General features: G+C 36.5%; 1 protein-coding gene across 3 annotated transcripts in view; it reads left to right on the top strand.

Moving 5' to 3' along the window:
* Positions 1-18,889, top strand: part of LOC107096816 (SH3 and cysteine-rich domain-containing protein 2-like) — a 44,663-nt gene extending 25,774 nt beyond the window's left edge. Inside the window, exons 6-12 of one of the 3 annotated variants that reach the window (XM_015393673.1) lie at positions 5,938-6,053; positions 8,900-8,969; positions 9,138-9,247; positions 9,349-9,437; positions 12,292-12,343; positions 13,982-14,119; positions 16,696-18,889. In XM_015393673.1, coding sequence (XP_015249159.1) covers positions 5,938-6,053; positions 8,900-8,969; positions 9,138-9,247; positions 9,349-9,437; positions 12,292-12,343; positions 13,982-14,119; positions 16,696-16,794 — 674 coding nt within the window. In that variant the 3' untranslated portion in view covers positions 16,795-18,889. The remainder of the gene's footprint in view (positions 1-5,937; positions 6,054-8,899; positions 8,970-9,137; positions 9,248-9,348; positions 9,438-12,291; positions 12,344-13,981; positions 14,120-16,695) is intronic. The other 2 variants (XM_015393683.1, XM_015393692.1) reach the window with 2 other exon arrangements.
* Positions 18,890-19,493: the final 604 nt, after the last annotated feature.

Below are 19,493 nucleotides of genomic sequence, written 5' to 3'. Positions count from 1 at the left end.
TTGCAGATTTACTCAAGAAAAAGTTACACAAGTTCTATGCAAATGTTGCTCTAAAAACCTGATCTTAATATAATCCATTCTATTCTATTCTGTGCTATGCATACTGAAGATTAACTCAGTTTTGTCTTCTACACAATTATATTTACACCAGCAGGACCTGACTTTCAATTACATCAGCCAAACTTCAGCTAATGATTAATTTACCACTATGGATGAGATTTGGGGTGTTAGACCGTAGCTATCAAGTGTAGATGTCATTTCTAAAATGAGAAAAAGAAACAAAATAATGATGGCACTGTAAAAGAAAAGGTTCTCCCAAAAATTGTCTACTTTCCTCCTCCCAATACACTAAACTATTTAAAACTCCAGAGCTTCAAAGTTAGCACACATGCTTCTAAGCCACAGCAAGTTGTTGAATTTTTCATGGAATATTTTTTAAACTATGGGTCTCTTTTCACCCACATGCATTGCAAATTGGAAACATAAGTGACATATTCTGAAGAAATCTTAATTTACTTGTTTTGTATGAATTCAGTGGAGCTTTCACAGATCACAAGCTTTGTTTTAAATAATTGATATTGACATATCCCTATCACTTTCCTTACTGACAGCACTATTCAGATAGCGCTTTCTCATGAGGACGCACAATTTGAAAGGAGCCACTGAGTGGATGAGTTCACGATCAAGATGGTTTAGTCGTCCAAATCATTTTTTTTTTTTTTGGCCCCTCAAAATATGATGGGGTTTTCTTTTAGGCCACTTCTTCAAAGTGAAACATGTCAAGAGCCTTCGATAAATAGGCTACATAGAAGAAATTTCCATCCATATTAGGCAGACTGTTTATGCACTGACCATTTTGAAGATGTTGCCTCCAAACCCAAGAGAATGCTCACTGTTGTGCATAATTTTCTTCATTTTATGAAGAAATTTCTTTTTTTTATTTGGTACTGGAACAAGACAACAGGTCTACTACATCATTGAAACTGTCTCCTGGGTCAGTCTAAGGTTGAAGCATGTTTAGAATCCCACTGACTGCTCTGCCCAGGCCTTTAGGACTCTGGGGCTGACAACATCTGGATCTGTGATTCAGTCTCTCCAGCTGCCTCTTCACTTGACTTCTAGAGACAGACAGGTGGAAAGGGGGGGCATCTTCTGAATGGGTTGAAGATAAATACATAGATGCAGGAGGGTCTATGGCAGAAATGGGAGATAACATATTTTAGTTGAAAGAGGGAATTTTTGGGTCAAATGAGGGAGGAATTGGTCAGTTTGACTGTAGGCAGGAGAAAATGATGCTAAGCTTGTCCCTGAACTGAACATTTTGACGAATGTATTTAGTTTGTTGTCTCTGTCCAGACTTCCATCTGTCTGATCCTCCTTCAGCTTAAAGCCTATAATCCCTGACCACTACTCTCTTATATTGTTCTACTGGAGCTCTAATTTTTTCCTCTGCGTCTCATTACTTTTTCTTATCCTGACCTAATGTTGTTTTTGTATACTCAATAATCTCTGTCTCCCTTTCTAAATATTATTTTGTCTTGTTTTGTGGTTCCTTCTGATCACTGTCGATCCAGGGTTTATTATTGGTGAAGTGTTTAACTGTTCTGGTGCGGATATTGTTACCTGGAAAGAACTGTCTAAAGTCAGTCACTCACACTCAGTCCTGGTATTGATGTCCTCTCCATGTGGCTGACAGAGTATTTCCTAGTCTCTAGCCTCAAAACAACCTTGCACGGCTTCTTCAGCTTCCTGTGACCATCTTCTTAAAGATGTCTTTAATACAGGTTTTTCTCTTATAAAGGTTTATACTCTGAGATGAGAAAGGCAAGACAGCGATATAATTGGATATTTTTGAGAAAATCGTTCATCCACACATTTTCTGGGTTTACTGATGCCTATCTCCAGCCGTCAATTGGCAAGAGGCAGGGTACACCTTGGATAGGTTGCCAGGCTATTGCAGGGCAACATAGAGACAAACAGGACAAACAACCATTCAAACTGGCCCGGAATTGAACCCAGAACCTTCTTGCTTAAAGGCAGCAGTGCTAACAATTGTTCCACTGTGAAGCCCTAAGAAAATATTTCATTGAATGATATTCCTCCTACACTAATCTTTTGAAGTTTGACTTAATTTGACCTTGAAATCACTTACATTAATAAAATGATTCTACCTTATATTTACATTCTTTCAGATAGAATGGAAAAGTCCTTCATTGGCCCTTGGTTTTAAAATAATTACATGTCAATTTGAAAAATCTACTTTCCTACACTCCAACTTCTTACTTACTACTTTACTGTGAATGTCTGGGACATTTAATGGCACATGTTGTATTAAAACTTGAACTTGTTTATTGATGTCACATTTACATCTATTTATTTTGCAATATATCTTTTTATCTAATTGTATCCTATTTATAAGGTGCTTTAGGTGGTCAAAAGATGCAAACGTGTTGCAAATCCATCAAAGGGCAGCGGTTACAAAATGAACTGCAATGTCAAAAATTAGGCTCGAAACACTGAAAGTAGAATAACACACAAATATATAAAATATATAACTATGAAAAATATTGTTGCAATGCACATAAATAGTAGCAAAAACAATTCCATGTTAAAGAGAGCTGCGAACTTTTTACGCATAGTGAAAGTGCTCCAGACAACTAGGAGGAGGCAATTTTCCACTCATATGGGCCCAGAAAAAAAGATATTACTACAAATTAATGCCTTTGGACCAGAACCCTTGAAAACACGTAAATGGGATAACTGCCCAGATAACATTTGGAGGTAAGAAAAAAGTTAGATTGACCTTTAAATCTTTTTAAACACTTTATCTCCCAGAGCATCCCGTTTATGTCTGGTCCCATGTGAGTGATTGATATTCTCAACCTAGTGGTCTGGAGCTCTTCTGTTTTCTGGAGCTTGTTTTCAGCTTTTCTTAACTTGCAGTTTGCTGGTGAACATTCTCAGTCATCCAGGTCATAGTCATTCCAAAAAAGTCAAAAAACAAAACAAAAACAAAGGCTTGTTTTGGCTTTTGACTTTAACAGGTGAGGTGTTCTGTTCCCCGGTTCAGCCAGGCCAACAATTCCATCTATCGACCGCCCCCTTTTCAGAGACATAGACTGGTATCTGGTATTGTGGGCTAAAAATTAACCCAAATGACCCCCATTCCAATGGGATGGACCCATTCGTCCGGTTAAATTTGCATGCTTTCTAAGCCAAAGCAAGGCTTTGTTTTTTGTCCACTCTATAAAGCCTCAAACTCAACGCTATTTCTGACATTTTGAATTGAAAAAGCTTCCTCGATGGGAAACCAAACATCTTCAAACTTGGAAACAAAGTCTAGTCGATTAGTTTTTTTTAACTTTTCGGAATTAACTTACTATGTTCTTGCTACTTGCAGCATTTTTTCCTTTGCATATGTTGTGTGTTTGTTGGTTGGCATCATTCATTCGTTTGCAGCAGGTTTTGTGTTTGCAGCATGTTTGCACTTTGCTGTTTTATATTCTCTGTAACAGCAGGTATTTAGCAGGATTTTCCCCTTGTATGTGTTTTGTGTCTTAGGCTAGTTTTTGTTTGCTGATGTCATTTTTGTGTTTGTTGTCCTTTTTTTTGCTGCACCTTTATGCATTTGCAGTGCCTTTGCACCTCTCAGCCACCATACTGTACATTTAACTCTCCATATACAAGTAGATTAAATGTGCAACACAGGTTAAACGTGCAACCAAAGAATCACATAACTCTAAAAAATAAAAATTCTTATGAATATTGAAACTGCAAATGAAATAGGAAGGAGGAAGGACCTACAATAACTTTCCTTTGTTCACTTATGTTCAGTTTGTCACTGAATGAGCTCTGCAGTTCTGCCACAATGCCATGCATGTATTCCAAGATATTGTCTAAGACTTATGTTAATTTTTCCAACGCTCTTTTGTCTCTCATCACTTGACCTCATTTAAGGGAGCATCTCTGCATAAAAAAGCCTTCCTGATGAGCTTAACTGACTGCTTCCTCTCAGCTGTTGTCAGCTGCTGTTATAACAGAAAACACCAAAAAGTTATGTTTATGCCACCACTGAGTCAAAAAAGTCTTCAGGAGCCCTTCCCCAGAAATGCACATAAAAAAATCTGCTCTGGCCGTCAGTGTAAACACCATTGTTGGTTTCAATCCAGCTTATTGTCCAGGTGCACACCAAGGTACTTATAAGAGTTCAATACCTCATGTCAGTTCCTTGGATATCCATCCGTCAAAGCCGCACACTGACAGCAATTGGCTGGAGGCATTGCTAGACAGACTGCAGTTTGGCAAGACATTTTTCTGTGTTTTATTATCACAAGACCTCATGTCTCGATATGTTGTTACACCACTAGAAGCTCTTGTAGTGCTTCATCTCTTGTGAAATAAGCAACATTACTGTATGCTGATTAGCTCAGGATCTCATGCTGGGACTTTTTGTACATCCATCAGGATACAAACAACCTGCAGCATTAAAGCTGGGACTTTACCAGGGCCTGCTGACTCTTCAGTCTGTTATGCTTAAAATGTCTTGATATTTGCTGAAATACAGATCTCATGTTACTGAAAATTGCTATAATATCATAATTAGGACTCTAGTTAGATCTTGTGGTATTTAATGCCATGAAAATGAACTCCATCCTAGAAAGAGCTGTCTACCATGCACGATTGTTCAGTGTTATAGGATTACAGCCATGTACTCCCATATATTATGGTACACAAATATCAAAGAAGGTTTGCAAATGAAACCCTGAAGGTTGTGTTCCTGAATCTTATTTTGAAGTCACAAAGAAAGCAGTACATTAGTTTCTCTGTTGTGATAATCAATAAACCCAACTCTCACAAAAGATCCTAAAATGTGGCACAATTTTGGTTACTCAATCAAATAAATAAACTGTTACAGTGACAATAATAAAAAAAATGAAAAACACAATTGTCCAATACTGTTAAACTAAACTGTTCTTTACCACTTTTTTTTTTTCAATCAACCTTGGCATGGAGTAATTGTTGTGTTTTTATTAAATTGGAGGAAAAAGGGAGCTGAAAATGGAAAAAAGAAATTGAAAGTAAAAGAAATATTTTGGAGAGAACACATTTTCACACTGACTCCAAAAACTGATGTTTTTTTTTAGAGTGAAGAGAAAATATTTTGTCATGAAATAAATAAAAATATAAACTGATGAATTTATTTTCCAGGGGAAAAAGCTCTCTCAATAATATATTTTTACACTCAAATGTGTTTTTTTTTTGCAATCGGAGTGAAAAAAAATTCTATAAAAATAGATTTCTATCTCAAAAACCTTTTATTCCTTACAAGAGATAAGAAATACTAAATTTTTAATGGAATTGTAAATTCTTTCTGTGTCATCTAGCACAAACTTATACACTTGTGCAGAAGCATACGTGCTAAAATCCTTGTGCCCTCCATTCCGCTTGTGTTGAGCTGGATGGAAAAGAGAGCAGAAAATCGAATTCTTAACCTAAAATATGCTGCTGTAGTACTGAGCACTGGAGTCTACATGCAACACAGAGATGAAGACTTTAAAGGGATTTCCATATTTTAAATATCTTATCTTATTCTCTTTGTACTCTACTGCAGCTCCAGATATATCAAAGCCCTTAAACTAAGACTCAGTGAAGGTATTAGAATGTCTTGATGTCTTCTTAACTTTTGGCTGCTGTGTACTTTCAGATGTAAAGTGGGTCACTTTGGTCCAGGGCTGACTGCATTACCGCTGTTATATTTAGCCCGCTTCCTCCAGATTCTCACAGGCACAAAAGCTGTGATGTACAGCATTATCTCAGCGTCTCATCCTAATTGTGGCATGCCTGCAGCAAAAGCCTGGAGTTAATTAATAATTTATGTGTGTGATTTTTACTCAGTCATAAATATTTGCGTGTGCATGTGTGTGTGTGTGGTTTCAGAGGCTGCGCGGATGCGTGTAGACCCCGTGTATGCTGCCTTGCGCTACGGGACGTCCTTGGCACAGATGAGCCGTTCCAGTTTTGGCAGTTTATCAGAATCACCAACACGCAGCTTGGTACGGCATCATTACCCTGTCGATGTGGGTGGAAGACAGTTCAATGTGTGTTTTAGACATAAAAATGGGTTTGATGACCCCAGTCTACTGACTGCCTGACCAGGTACTGAGGGCATGTATGGGGATATAATAAATTTACTAGACTGCCAACTTTTACTGAGCTTAACACATTTTTTTAAGCTTCATATAATGTTTAAATAATCAATAAATAATATTTCAAAAAGCCAAATACGACTTAAAAAAGGAAAAATTTAAAAAAAAATTAACATGGTTAGAATTTTGAGTTGTTGTTATTGTTCGTCTCTTGTTCTGTTTGGTTTAATGTTGCTTTTTCTGTTTATTTTTGTCTGCTTCGCTCCAGTTTTGTTTGCTTAATATGTGCTTTCTTTTTTTCATGTATTGGTTACATTTCATCTCTAAGAAGTCCAATGTCATTTTTTTATTGTTTTGTTTTGTTTTTTTTTGTTAATATATGCTGTTTGCACCAGATGTCTACACTTATCCTTTTCTCCACGTTACTGGATCACCACTGCATCTTCTTGTCCAACCAACCTTCAGCAATGCAGGGCTGTGAAAGGTGTTTGGGTATTTGTCATATTTAAATTTTTTCTAATCATAAAACAAGTTTTAATTTCTGCCAAAGACAACCTGAATAATAACAATAAAAATTAAACTTTATTGATCTCACACTGCAGAAATTCCCCACTGCATTTAACCCATCTTTTTGGGGAGCAGTGGGCTGCCATTGTGTGGCGCCCGGGGAGCAGTGTGGGGTCTTGCTCAGGGACACAGAGTGCAGGCTGTGGGGATCGTACCGGGTACTTGCAACCCTCTCACTCTGCACTAACGAATAAGGTGCAAGAAGTTAATAATTTAGTTGATAAAGGGAAAAGTCTATCCAAACCAACATGACCCTATGTAACAAATAACAACTCACTAGGCCTAATAACTGACTGTGCCGCATTGACGGTAAAAACAGCATGAATGAATGAACCAAACATGTGCAATGACTACAAATATGGTGCAGAGAAGCTCTTCTTATCTTTTTTATGAGGTGTTTTTTTTATATTTAGCTGCACTAGAGGATTTTTCCAGTGAATGGCTAAGTGCTTCTGTTTTATTTAAGTACAATGCCTCCAAACCTTTTCAGAGTTGGATTTGTGGTAGGATTTTACTGTAGGGTAGTAAATTTTAGGAGCTCCTTCGGTTAAAGCAGGTTTTTCAGGTGCAGAAGCAGGAAAGCAGCCCTAAAATGTCCCTCTAAAATAAACAGATTTAACTTTAGAGTCGGTTAAGATTTTTTTCTTCTGAAAGAATAACATTTTATAGTAGACATATTGAGGAGATAACACTTTAAAAGTTCCATGTTTTTCTCCTCAGTCCATTGAAGACTTTTGTCAAAGGTTTTCAGTATGATGAAGACATTTTTAGCATGTATAGGATACACCATTGTGATAATTTTTGGTCAGCTGGCCATGGAACACCTCAATGGATGCCATATTCTTTTTTTTTATTGTTAAGTTGTTCATAACTAATGAATTCAGGTGGAATCTGCAGTGCTTCACATGTTCCTCTGGGTTCTGTTACCTTTTAGATGAGTTGTCAGTGTTCTCTGAGTAATTTTGGGTCTGTTGGCCACACCACACTGGAAAAAATTGAAATCTGGATAAGTCATTTTTTCCTAAAATAAGTGTATTTGTTCTTGGATTGAGGAGGTAAACGAGACATTTTGCTAATGGAAAAAGACAATTTACACTTAAACTAATAATAATAAAAAACAATTACATAGTATTATTTCAAGTGCATAGTATCTAATTATCTTATTTTAAGAGTAAAAATATTCATTTCATTGGCAAACTGCCTCATTTACTTACTCAAATTAAGGGTAAATACACCTGATTTAAGTGCAGTGATGGTTTGGCGCTGTTTTATCTTTTCTCCATTTGTAAATTATTTAAAATTCCAAAGCCTTAGGCTTTAAAATCCTTTCCAAAAATGTCTTGATATTATGCTTTTTGAACTGTTTTAAACTTTTATTGTGGCTTGGTATGAACAATGTGTTGAAGGTACAGGTCTGATGGTAGTTAGGAGAGAGTGTGGCTTTTGAAACTGAAGCAAAAGGTAGAAAATTATAATAAAATTCATAGATTTTTCAATAGATTTTTTTTTTTTTTTTGGAAACCCATCATTTTTTTGTGTGTTTATGTAGACTAACTTTGTCAGATATTGAGATTTATTTGATGGCCTAGTTTGATAACATGGCAAATAATAATCAGGGTAGCGGTTCACCATCAAGCACAAACAAACCCCAAAATATGCAGCTAAGGCTACAAGGGAATTGTTTAATAAAAGCATGTTTAAAATCTGAATGACAAAAATACACCTTTCAATCTTTGGGAATCATTTTTAAAGCTGATTATTAGACAATCTCTCTATCCAGTCTGATTCAGCTTGATTATTTATGAATATTGGGCATACTCCTCATATTTTCTTGTTAGCAATACCTTTGAAAATTCATTTTACATTTCTTTTTTTCCACCGTATAATTATAAACTACTTAATGTTGGTCTAGCACAAAAATGTAGGATTAAAAAGTGATTTAAATAAAAGGTCAGACATTCTGTTTGCAATAAGAGATGCATTGCAGTAAAGTGATATTAATGTGTCCCGCTAACATGCAAATGGGCAATTTCTGACAGTGTAATAATTGTAAGATAATTAGGAAAATAATATTCTCAATGGTTGAAAACAACCTGATTTTACATCTGGTAAAAAAAAAAAAAAAACTCCTTTCCGTCATCTTGGTGCTAACATTTTATTGTTTCCTCTTTATTTCCCTCTTCAAGGGGGAGGGAGGTGAAGAGAGGGAGGAGAGACAGTGCAGCATGGAGGAGGAGATAACACAAGAAACAGGGGGTAAACACTGCTGTGTGTATGTGGATATGTGCTGTATGCATGGGTCAATGTCTGCTTTGTTACCTGTGTGTGACTGACTGTGCAAGAGAGACATTTAATGTTTGCTTAAAAAAAAAAATAAATAAAAAAGCATGGTTTTCAGTGTGTTTCCTTTTACTTCCTTCAAAGAAATCCTCTCGACCCTTCCAGACACCGCTGTCCCAGAGAAAGAGATGGAGAAGGAGGTGGAGCAGAGCAGTGAGCAAGCTGAGATTCTTGCAGAGGACAGCAGTGCAAAGGTAATGCTCTGTTAAATCAGCTGTTATCTGAAGGTCCACCTTTGATGTTTTATACCCAGCATTTTTATTTCTGTCTCATGACCTGAAATAATCCCCCCCAGTTGCCCAAGCGCATCGAAGTCCACTCCATCCACACCTATGTAGCGCTCTACAGGTTCCTGCCTCAGGAGCAGAACGACCTGGAACTACAGTGAGTAAAAGCCAGAAATAAATCTTTTTTATGTCCATATATCCGCAAGTGTTGGTATATGCGTTTGTGTGGAGGCGTGTTTTGCTTTTGTCAGAGTTCTCCCTGTTATTTAGCCCTGCGGTTATTCTTTTGGAATAAAATGTCCCAGCCATCTGTAGAGGACAATGTTGGGCTCCCCCTAAGGACAACTAATTATAAACTTGGATGCCAGGGTTGTTTCCTCGTAGAGGTAGTTTAAATCAGCTGCATCCCTTTCAGGGGGAAGCATGAAGGAGAGTAACTAAGAAATTAAAACGAGGCCGACAGGAAACTGCAATGAATACAAGCATATATATAGGAAAGGAATATATTCTTGCTGCTGCTAAAGGGCAAGTATCAATGTAGGAGTTCTGTCAGATGAAGGATCAGAAGATTAAGGACAGACCTTGTGATGTGAGGATCTTATGAGAGTGTATTGTCAGTTAGAGGACAGCTTTCACAAAGGCAGCACTTCAAGACTGTTAAGAGACATCTGTGATTCTGTAGATGAGTACAGAATTTAAAGAAAGGCAGATGCAATTCCCTTAGGACTTGGAAAGATAGAAATCTTAACCAGTGGTTATGACAGTGCTCCATTTTTACTCTAGTTATCATAGGAAAATAAACTTCCTCTTTCTCTGCAGACGAGAAAACATTAAATACAAACATTTAAAGTAGATCAGCTTTATTTGAACTTTCTGAATTAAATACTGTTCATTCTTAAAAAAAAACCTTATATTTATGCCTTAACAATCTTAGTTGTTGTCAAGGCTCTGAACAGAGAACCCAAGCAAACTCAAGCAGACTGTATCATATATCTAAACGTGTTTATTTAAAAATAATGGATCTGCAGCGAACAGCTGGGGTGTCTAAGGCAAGAACATCTGGTCTTAAAGTTCAGTCTGTGCTCACAGGATGAGGTAGGTTTCAGTCGGTCGGCTGCCCAGGGAGTCCCTGGCGTTGAAGCCTCAGAGGCCGAAGAATAGAAAAGAGATCAGATCCGAGCATATAAAGGAAGGCAGGATAATCAATAGGGCGAAACCAAAACCAGTTTCGAGGAGGTGCTCAGGAGTCCAGGCCAGAAGATCAGAGATACAACGAGGTACCAAAGGAAAATCCAGGACGGGGTCAGGAATGAGTTCCAGGTTTGGTCAACAGGCAGAATCCAGCAGGAGTCTGAAGACAGGTCAGGCAAACAGATCAGAATGGGAACAGGCAGGATCTGAGGTCCGAAGCAGAACAGTTCAGGATCAGGTATTCTGAACACACTTTTATTCTCCAGAAGACTCTCACCAAGGGCTCGAATAATCTGGTACTGCTGACTGGAAGAAGGCAGTTTAAATAGAGGCGGGAACAGGTGACACAGATGAGCAGTAATGAGAAACGGGACAGAACTAGGCAGGTGAATGAAATTAGTAATCAGGCAAGTCATCAGCGCAAAGGTCATTACAACAGTTATTTTCTTATCAGTCTTAAAGAATCAATCTAAGCAGAAAAACTTCTTATTTAATTAGCAATCCATATTGTTATGCAATTTAGAAAAACATAGGTAAGATTTACAAATAATAAAAAAAAAAACTATGATTGTTTTAAGAAAATGAAATTTCACTTAAAAGGTGATTCAATTAAGCAATTACTTTGCTTTTGCTGACTGTTCTTCACTTGCTGTGTGCCTTAGAATTTATCTTAAAATATCTGTATTTGTTTTTAAATGTCTTAATATTCTCACTCTCTCTTGCTTTATCTGTACTTTTCTTTAAGTTCTCCAAGGTCAGGTGACCAGTATGTCTGTATTGTGCCAAAGATCATTTTAAAACTTAGAGGTCATTGGTTTTTGCATTTGCCTTACGTTATGAGGAGGAATTAGTGTTGAATCCCTTTTGAGGAAATATCTACCTGAAACGTCTCTATATTGAAAAACAAAGCTAGAGGACATTGGTTTCCTCTAGACCAAAAACACAAAATTAAATAAGGTAGATTAAGTCAGGAAAAGCTTTTACAAACACTGATGTGAAGGTGAAGAGGGATAATGAAAATATAAAGTAGTTACTGTAAATGTGAAGCCAATATCTGACTTAGAATAAATATTAAAGATTTTTTATCACCTGCCTTCAAGCAAAGCTGGTATTTGCCATCATTTAAAGTAGGTTAATCCCACCGTTGACTCTTACTTCAAAATGTCATCAGCAGATTTTAAAAGAAAGTTCTTAGCCTCTTAGCAATAGCTTCAAAAATATTTTCAATAAATGAGGCCTAATCCACTGTTTTAGGAACAATATGGGTTTATTCCTAGTGTTAAGGCTGTGAGTGTGTTGATTTGGTCACATTTACAGCTGACACCCAAGAAAATATAGGTACAGACAAGCGACTGGGTGTACCGTCTGCTTGGTTATCTAGGACAGTGACTGTTGTCTACATCGTCTGTTGTGTAGAAAGGGTCTCTCAAACCCAGCAGCACAATAAAAAAAAAGCCTAGGTTTGGTCTGCTGCAGTTTTAATCAGCGCTGTGGCAGAGACAACAGAGTCCAACAGGAAGACCTTATGACTCCCATGTCAGCCTCTTTGTAACCTTTCCAAAAAGACACAAAGACGGAGGCACGTTTTAACAGCCGTGGCGTTGTTACCATGGGTACTACAGCTTTTTGTCGCTACTTAGATAATGTTATCTTTTGTGCTTAAGCTTGGTTCGTATTTCTGTTTTTCTGTGCTCTCTTGTTGCCTCCTGCCTGTTATGTATCACTGTCTTGCGTCCCTCTCCCCCTTTTCTTCATCTCAATCACCTCTCCATTTATATATCTTTTAAAAAACAAAGTCTCTTGTTTTTTTCTCCTTTTAGTCCTGGGGATCGGGTGCAGGTCACAGACGACTCTAATGAGGAGTGGTGGAAGGTGTGTGTGTGTGTTCACTTGCTTATGTATCTCAGAGTTTTTTTTTTTTTGTGTGTCCAAAAAGGTTTATGAATGCGCATTTATTGTGCAAATGTGCTAATTCAGATCTGCAAATCAAATCTTTAGTACGTAACACCTGCTCCATTTTTCATAGACATGCAGGCAGCCACTTTCTGAAATAGAACATAATTTCCTCTGAAAATTACCAAAAGACTTTAGCATAATGAACCTGACTTGTGTTTCAGCATCAACAAGGTGTTTATTGAGTCAGTAATGAGCTTCACTCGCTCCCGATGGGAAAAAAAAAAAAATTAATGTCTGAGTTTGTGTGTCTTTGTATTTGTGTTTCAGCTCCGGACAAAAAGACAGATTCAGATTTAGTCTAAATAATATATAGAGTCTGTGTACTTTTCAACAGCAGATTTGTTTTTGCTTCACATTCTGCTTAAGTAGCCACATATCCAGCAGCAGCCTAAAAAAAATCTGACAAAACATTTACGGCAAAGGCATCTTTAAATTATGGATAATTTGTGAATCATCTGTTCATTACTAATGCATGGTTTGTAAATCACCCAATAAACATGGCTGCACCTGAGGCAGTCTGCAATATACATTGAAATATTGTTACTTGAATCTCATCAATTTTCCATCACTTTGCATCGATCCTGATCTAAAATAATCAGTTGTTCTAATTTTAGTTTGAATACATGAGAAATAAGTATTCATGTTTTTATTTCTGCCTTTGTGATTTATTACTGCATCCTATGAGGTTTGAATTTGAATGTTAAAAAATCCAAATAGCTAAGCAGAAGCTGACAGCCACTCAGGATCGTAGAAATTAAAGAAGGGAGCAATTGTCGATTGTTCCAACAATCCAAACAATTTGACTGAACAATTTCAAAACCTCCATAAATCTGATCTTAAGAGGCTTTTGTAGAATTATTTCTATTTTTCAGCTTAGCAATAAAATCTTCAAAACGTTTGGAGGGATTGCAGTAAAATAAAGGAAAGTAGAAGATTAAAAGACTCAGAGACCCAAACTTTAAATATTAAGTTAATAAACAGATATATTGGTATAGATGAATGCAAATAAGAAGCTTTTTTTTGCCACAAGTGAGTCTCTGTATTGTAGAAATACAGAGTTTTCATCACATCGAATAAGCTGCATCCACACTTTTCTAATGTATTGTGTTATTGCGTTTATGAGAGATCAAGTAGCAGTTATGGTGGCTTTTAATCAATTTTGACCTAAAGGTTTTAGTAATTCAATTAAATAGTTACAGTTACAAGACAGTAAGTATTAATAAAAGCAACTATTCCTTTCCAGAAAAAAATATATTTGAGTATTCATACTGGACCAATTCATTTAGTTTCATTTATTAAAATGTTGTTGAGCAATACGTCAGACTTCAATGGAAGATTCAGGGATTGCAGAATAACTTTAGTTATTAGTAATTGCATAATTTTTTTTTTTTACCCTAGTCATTTAAATTTAGAGACACATGATATGACAAATGATATTAATGAGTATTTAACCTGACTAATCATTTCCTTCAAGACATAACATCATGTTTGTGTCACTGAGTGTGAGTTCAGCCTATGATGGTTATGACAAGTTATGTTTTTGTGTTTTTTTAGGGGAAAAGTGGTGACAGAGTTGGCTTTTTCCCTGCCAACTTTGTTCAAAGGGTCCGACCAGGAGAGCGGGTCTGGCGGGTCGTCCAGGGGGTTCCTGGCAATAGAGAAAGGGGACACATGGCAGTGAGGGAGTCCCAGGTAATGTTCAGAGTAATGATATTCTTATTTGCTTACACTTGTCTTTGATTTCCTTGAGCTCCTCTTGTGTATTAGTTTCTCATTACCCCAAATGTACAGCAAATCCAGCTCTGCTTCAGTTGATCAGCTGCAAACTTTAGCAAATATGTAGGCATTATAAACAATTACATAGAGCATTTACACAGCCTTCACATGGTGGAGCGGTAAGTTTTCAACCATTCTGGAAAAATTCGACATTAATCTGTTTTTGCCCACAATGCCAAAGCACAATCAATCTACACTAAGCATAATGCACTAAGAAGAAACTAAACAATCACAACATTAGTTGTTTAATAACATTTTCCTCAAGTCCCTCTGTGGTGTAGAGGCTTAAGTTTTTGTCTTTAATACGAGGGCATAAAAAATCTAAGTCAGTGTGGAAGATGTAATTCTGTGGCGACCCCTGAATGAGGGAGCAACCCAAAGTACTCATGTACGTATGTAAGTGCACACCATAGATCCATTATTGGGCTATATCTAATAATTTAGGTAACCAAAACCTAACAATTAAACATTAAATCCCTGCACTCAGAACTTAACTATTATAGAAATAGAATATAATTGGTGAAATATCTGGATTAAAAAATATATCGTAAAGTGAAATTGTCTTAAAACCCATTAAATGGTTTGTTCTGGTCTGATTTCCACGTTTATGTCTTTATTTTATTGTGGGATCTGTTTTTTTGCTCTTTGAAGCAAACATCAGCTTTGGACCATAACAGAGCAGAGTAAGGCTATTCTATACAGCTGCCAACTTTAAGTAAGACAAGTAAAACAAATCCGATGTTAGACCTCACTCATTAGAAGTTTTTGAAAAATAAATAAATAAGATCATTTTTTTTAGTTCCTGTTATTCAGGGCTTTCCAAAATTCAACCCAAGAACCATTAATATCACTTGGAATGATAAGAAATTTGCTGACAGACAAAGTCAACGAACAGCAAGTATTTTTGAATAAAGAGTGACACATATATGTTCTTGTTCCACTGTGATTAACAAACTGAACACAGTGCAATTTCTTGATGTTCTTTAATAAACATGAGTGGGTGTCTAGGGTGGGTAATAGTACGGTATATGTGAAGTTGGACTAGTTATTGCTATATACTTTTTATCTCTTAACGATACCTTCCTTTTTTTACATGACTATAAAGGCAGTCCAAGTCTGAATCCGTAGTATTTGAATAAACTTAAGTTGCTCGTCTATGTTTTTCCACTGGATCAATACGATTTAAATCAGACATAGTAACAGTTTTCAGTAGATGTTTATTTTAGTTAATCAGTTGGCTTTTGATTATTCTGCCAAGATGTCCTTTCTTTTTAAAAGCCAGGAGTATGAGAATATATTTTGGATTTTGCGTGAATTACAGATAAATCTTCTAAATTAATCAGACTACTTGTTTTTTTTTTCACTTTCACTTAATATATTTTTTTGGCCCATAAGAACCTAACAGCTTTACCCTTGGTGCCGAAACATTCTCACAACTTTGCTGAAAAAAACACTGTGCAAACATAAGTCTTATCCCAGTGAGCATGTTTTAAAAAAAAACACCTAAGTAATGTCTAACAGGTTAATAGATATCTCGTCTCAATGTTAAATAGTTTTTCTTCTCAGGAGGATATTTGGAAAGACTTGATGTTTTCTTTTTTCTCTCTCTCTCTCTGTGAATCAATTTATTATGACTCAGAGATGTGGGCACATTATTTTAAGACTTATAAATTAACATTAACTACTAATGGAAAAAGGTGTTTAAAGTGTTTAGCAATTCAGCTCATTTGTATTTAATTGTATTAAGTAATGAATATTTGATAAAATTTAAATTCATCTGTATTATTCCTTCTTCCTCAGTTTCAGATCAGTAGAGATACTGATGCATTATAACATTATAAAGAAAATTATTACGACTTCAGGTGTGAAGAGCAATGGAAGGAAAGCGAGGCCACACGTTTAGTCCAATGTAGGCATGGATAAAAATCCCTTTCTCTGCTACAACCAGAAGGACAAATATCACAGATTGTGAACCAGTAAAATGACACTCAGTAACCGGATGTGACTTATAATCATTCAATTACCCATTGATTGATGATACTTAGTCATCTTTACCAAGAAGGTCTTTAAAGCACAAATACGACACTTATAAGTATACATAAAATGTGAAAACATTCATAGTAAACTGGGTTATGTTAGAAATAACTGCAACTACACAAGATAATTTATAAAATGAATCCGCTTTGTGGTTTTCTTCAAAAGAAAAATGAAGATGATAGAGAAATTCTAGATGGATGTTTATCAAAGCTCAAGGTCTGCAGATCTGTGTGCACCGAATGATAAACATCTTACCTTCAAACTAGAATAATGGATCTGACCTTCTGTGATTGACCTGAAGAGTGAATACATAATAATATCACATCTGATGAGGGTATATACACCACATTATCCTCATTGTGACTCTAAAAGATCACTCTAATTTAGCAATATCAGAACCAGAAGGATATCCCTATATCTGTATGGTTAATTTTCCTTCCCTCCCCTCCTTTTAGATTTGTGTTGGGAAGAGAGAAGATGGAGAAGCGTTTCTGAAGCTGAGCAGTGGCAAGAAGAGGGGCCTGGTTCCAGCCGACTCCATAGAGGAGATCTGAACTTTATTTCCCTTCTACGCTTTAAACTTTCAGCACCACACTCTGTCCTCTCTCTGGAGAAATGACCATCTAAGCCTCTGCAGTTGCACAGAAACACCTGCACACCACCCTCCTCGATAAACATGTTTTCTGAGAGAATTCGTCGACCGATGTCCTGCTCCTAAAGATGAGAGGCGCTCTATGTTAAGACAAAGGGAAGCAGAGGTCAATCTGGCTTTAAACGTTTGGATCAGATTTCGTTTTGCTCGTCAAAAACACTTTTTCCAACTGTGGGAGGAGGATGAATCTTGTTATGGGAACATCATGGTTGTGTCAGTGTCCTTTTCTTGCTTCTACCCACTCTGTGTGTCTCATCACTATCTGCTCATTTCAGGGCTTTTTCCCCCCCTGAGGGTTGTTATATTGTACTGCTACTGCAACTAGAGACTCTTTGCAAGAAACGACCACTGCCATCTATTGAAAGCAACACTGCCACAAGAGCAACTTCCGGCTGAGATTGGAGGAGGTTGTGCAAACTTTAAGCCTGCATTAGACAGTAAACCAATAAATATAAAAATGCAGAATCAGTTTTACAGGAAAATGTAAGGCTTCAAGCATCTTGTCTAAATTCTCAAATTTGTATTTTACAGACTTTTCAAAGTGTGGTAGTATCTATAATAGGATTTGAACATAATTCATCATCTTTTAAGTTTTAATGTGAAACCCTTAAACACGTAACGGGTAGCAGCTGCAACTCAATGTTCAATAACCTGCTTGAACTTTGAAAGATTGCTTTAAAAACAACTGGTGTAAGATGATGGTACCCAATCATTTTATGCAGCCATTTTGCAGTAATTGTCTGTGCTTCAGTGGTTGTCTGTATACGGTATACACCCCTGTTATACTATGACATTTAGCTTGTACAGTTTATCTGAAAATCAGATCAACTTAAAAATAAAAAGGTGCAATAACCTGGTTGCATAACTGTAATTTGCATAAATTACACATTTAATCGAAATTTTGTTGATAAACCTTTTGCAAAGGAAACCATAGTTAAAAAATTATAATAATCAAATTTTAAATCAGGTTCAAAATCGGGCATCTGCTCCTTACATATCGAAGGTACAATGCATACCAGAAAAAAAAAGTTAATGCAGAAATTCATCACGCTTCAACAAAATATTTGCATCAAGGTCTGCATATTTTTGCAGGCAGGTAATAGCACCTCATGTTTTTGTTGAAAAGGTTTGGAAGCAATTTGTCATGGTCTGTTTTTTTTTTTTTATCACAAAGCCCTGGCTTTTAAAAGCAGTGTGTAAATGTTTGGGTGTCTCTGTGGAATAAGAAAAAAAATCAAAGGAAGTTTGTTGAAAGAACCAGATCATTTAGAAGGAGCAGTCTCCGTTTTGAGCTTGATGAGAGCAGAGAGCACGAAGAAAAAGGTGTCAACAAGTGTGGAAGTTCAAAGCGGAAGACGCTGTTCTCCTGTTTTCACACACCAGCTCGCTGTGGACTGGAAGGTTGCCGCCTGCTGAGACTCTCTCAAGTCGCCGCAGCGTGCGTTACAAGTCCTGTCCGGCGTTTTTTAACACATTCTCTGCAGATGAAAACAACAGGGAATAAAACCGATCTGCAGCCAGTGTTCCTGAAAATAAGAACAGCAACATTTTAAGGATCTCTCTGGCTGTGACAGAGTCTAAGTTTCTCTGACAGTTCAGAGGAGGAGGCGATGCAGGAAAAGAGATGACAGGATCGTTGAACCGTTATGAGTCAACTTGCACTGAGGTAACATTCATTCATTGATCAAATGTCAGCCTGACTTCCTCTCCTCCCAGTTTGACCTTTCCTGTCCTCTTGCTATTGATGAGACTAGTCAGCTGTGGCATACAGTGAGCACATTCCTTCCTTGTAACCCGGCATACTTTGGATAGTTTAGACATCTATTGTTATTATTGTATTCATATTGCAACAAATTTGATGCATTTCCTCTGCCACACCTCCTTCTGCTTGAAGTAGAAAATCATAGTAGCCAATATAAGTAATAAAAATCCATGTTTTGGCCTTTAAAAGGTAAAAGTAGCTTTATGTAGGAATTTTCAACATTTTAGTCATCAAACCATATTGAACGTTCCCATAAGACTCGCCAGGTTTTCAATTTGTGTCTTCATCAAAAAGCCTCAATAACATAGAATAGCTGCAGCATCGTCTTCAGTCATTATTACCCTGTGAAAGATGGATAAAAAGCCTTAAAATATCATTATCAGAATATTATTATTATAGCATATATTGCAGTTCATTGGTTCTACAGTTTACAATGAAAAGAGTACGCTTTTACTTTAAGAATATTAATTCCTAAATGAGAGTTATTCCATTCTACGAATGAATCCTTTTTTTAATGACAAAGATAAAATAATGGCATTCCCAACAGTTTCTAGATTCCAGATTAAGGCAACTGAAGACTTATCATCATTATTTACTCTAATATGGGTCAGTATAAGCCATTCTGACCCATTTCAGTGGTCATAACAATAGTTAAAGTATACCGAAAAATGGGAGTATGAGAAAATGTTGATTTTGGCTTCTTTGCAATAATAACTAAGATGGGCTAAATAAACTGTATAATCTGATGCCACAAAGTCTCCAAAAGAATCCTTAAATGATTAAACGATCATTAAATAATCTAAATACTGAATACCTTTTTGAAGTTTCTTTAATATGTA

This window comes from Cyprinodon variegatus, unplaced genomic scaffold (assembly GCF_000732505.1).
Source record: "Cyprinodon variegatus isolate N-32 unplaced genomic scaffold, C_variegatus-1.0 Scaffold24, whole genome shotgun sequence".
In the NCBI taxonomy this organism is placed as follows: domain Eukaryota; kingdom Metazoa; phylum Chordata; class Actinopteri; order Cyprinodontiformes; family Cyprinodontidae; genus Cyprinodon; species Cyprinodon variegatus.
The sequence above is the reverse complement of the archived record's forward strand: the minus strand, read 5'-3'. Positions and strand labels throughout refer to the sequence as shown.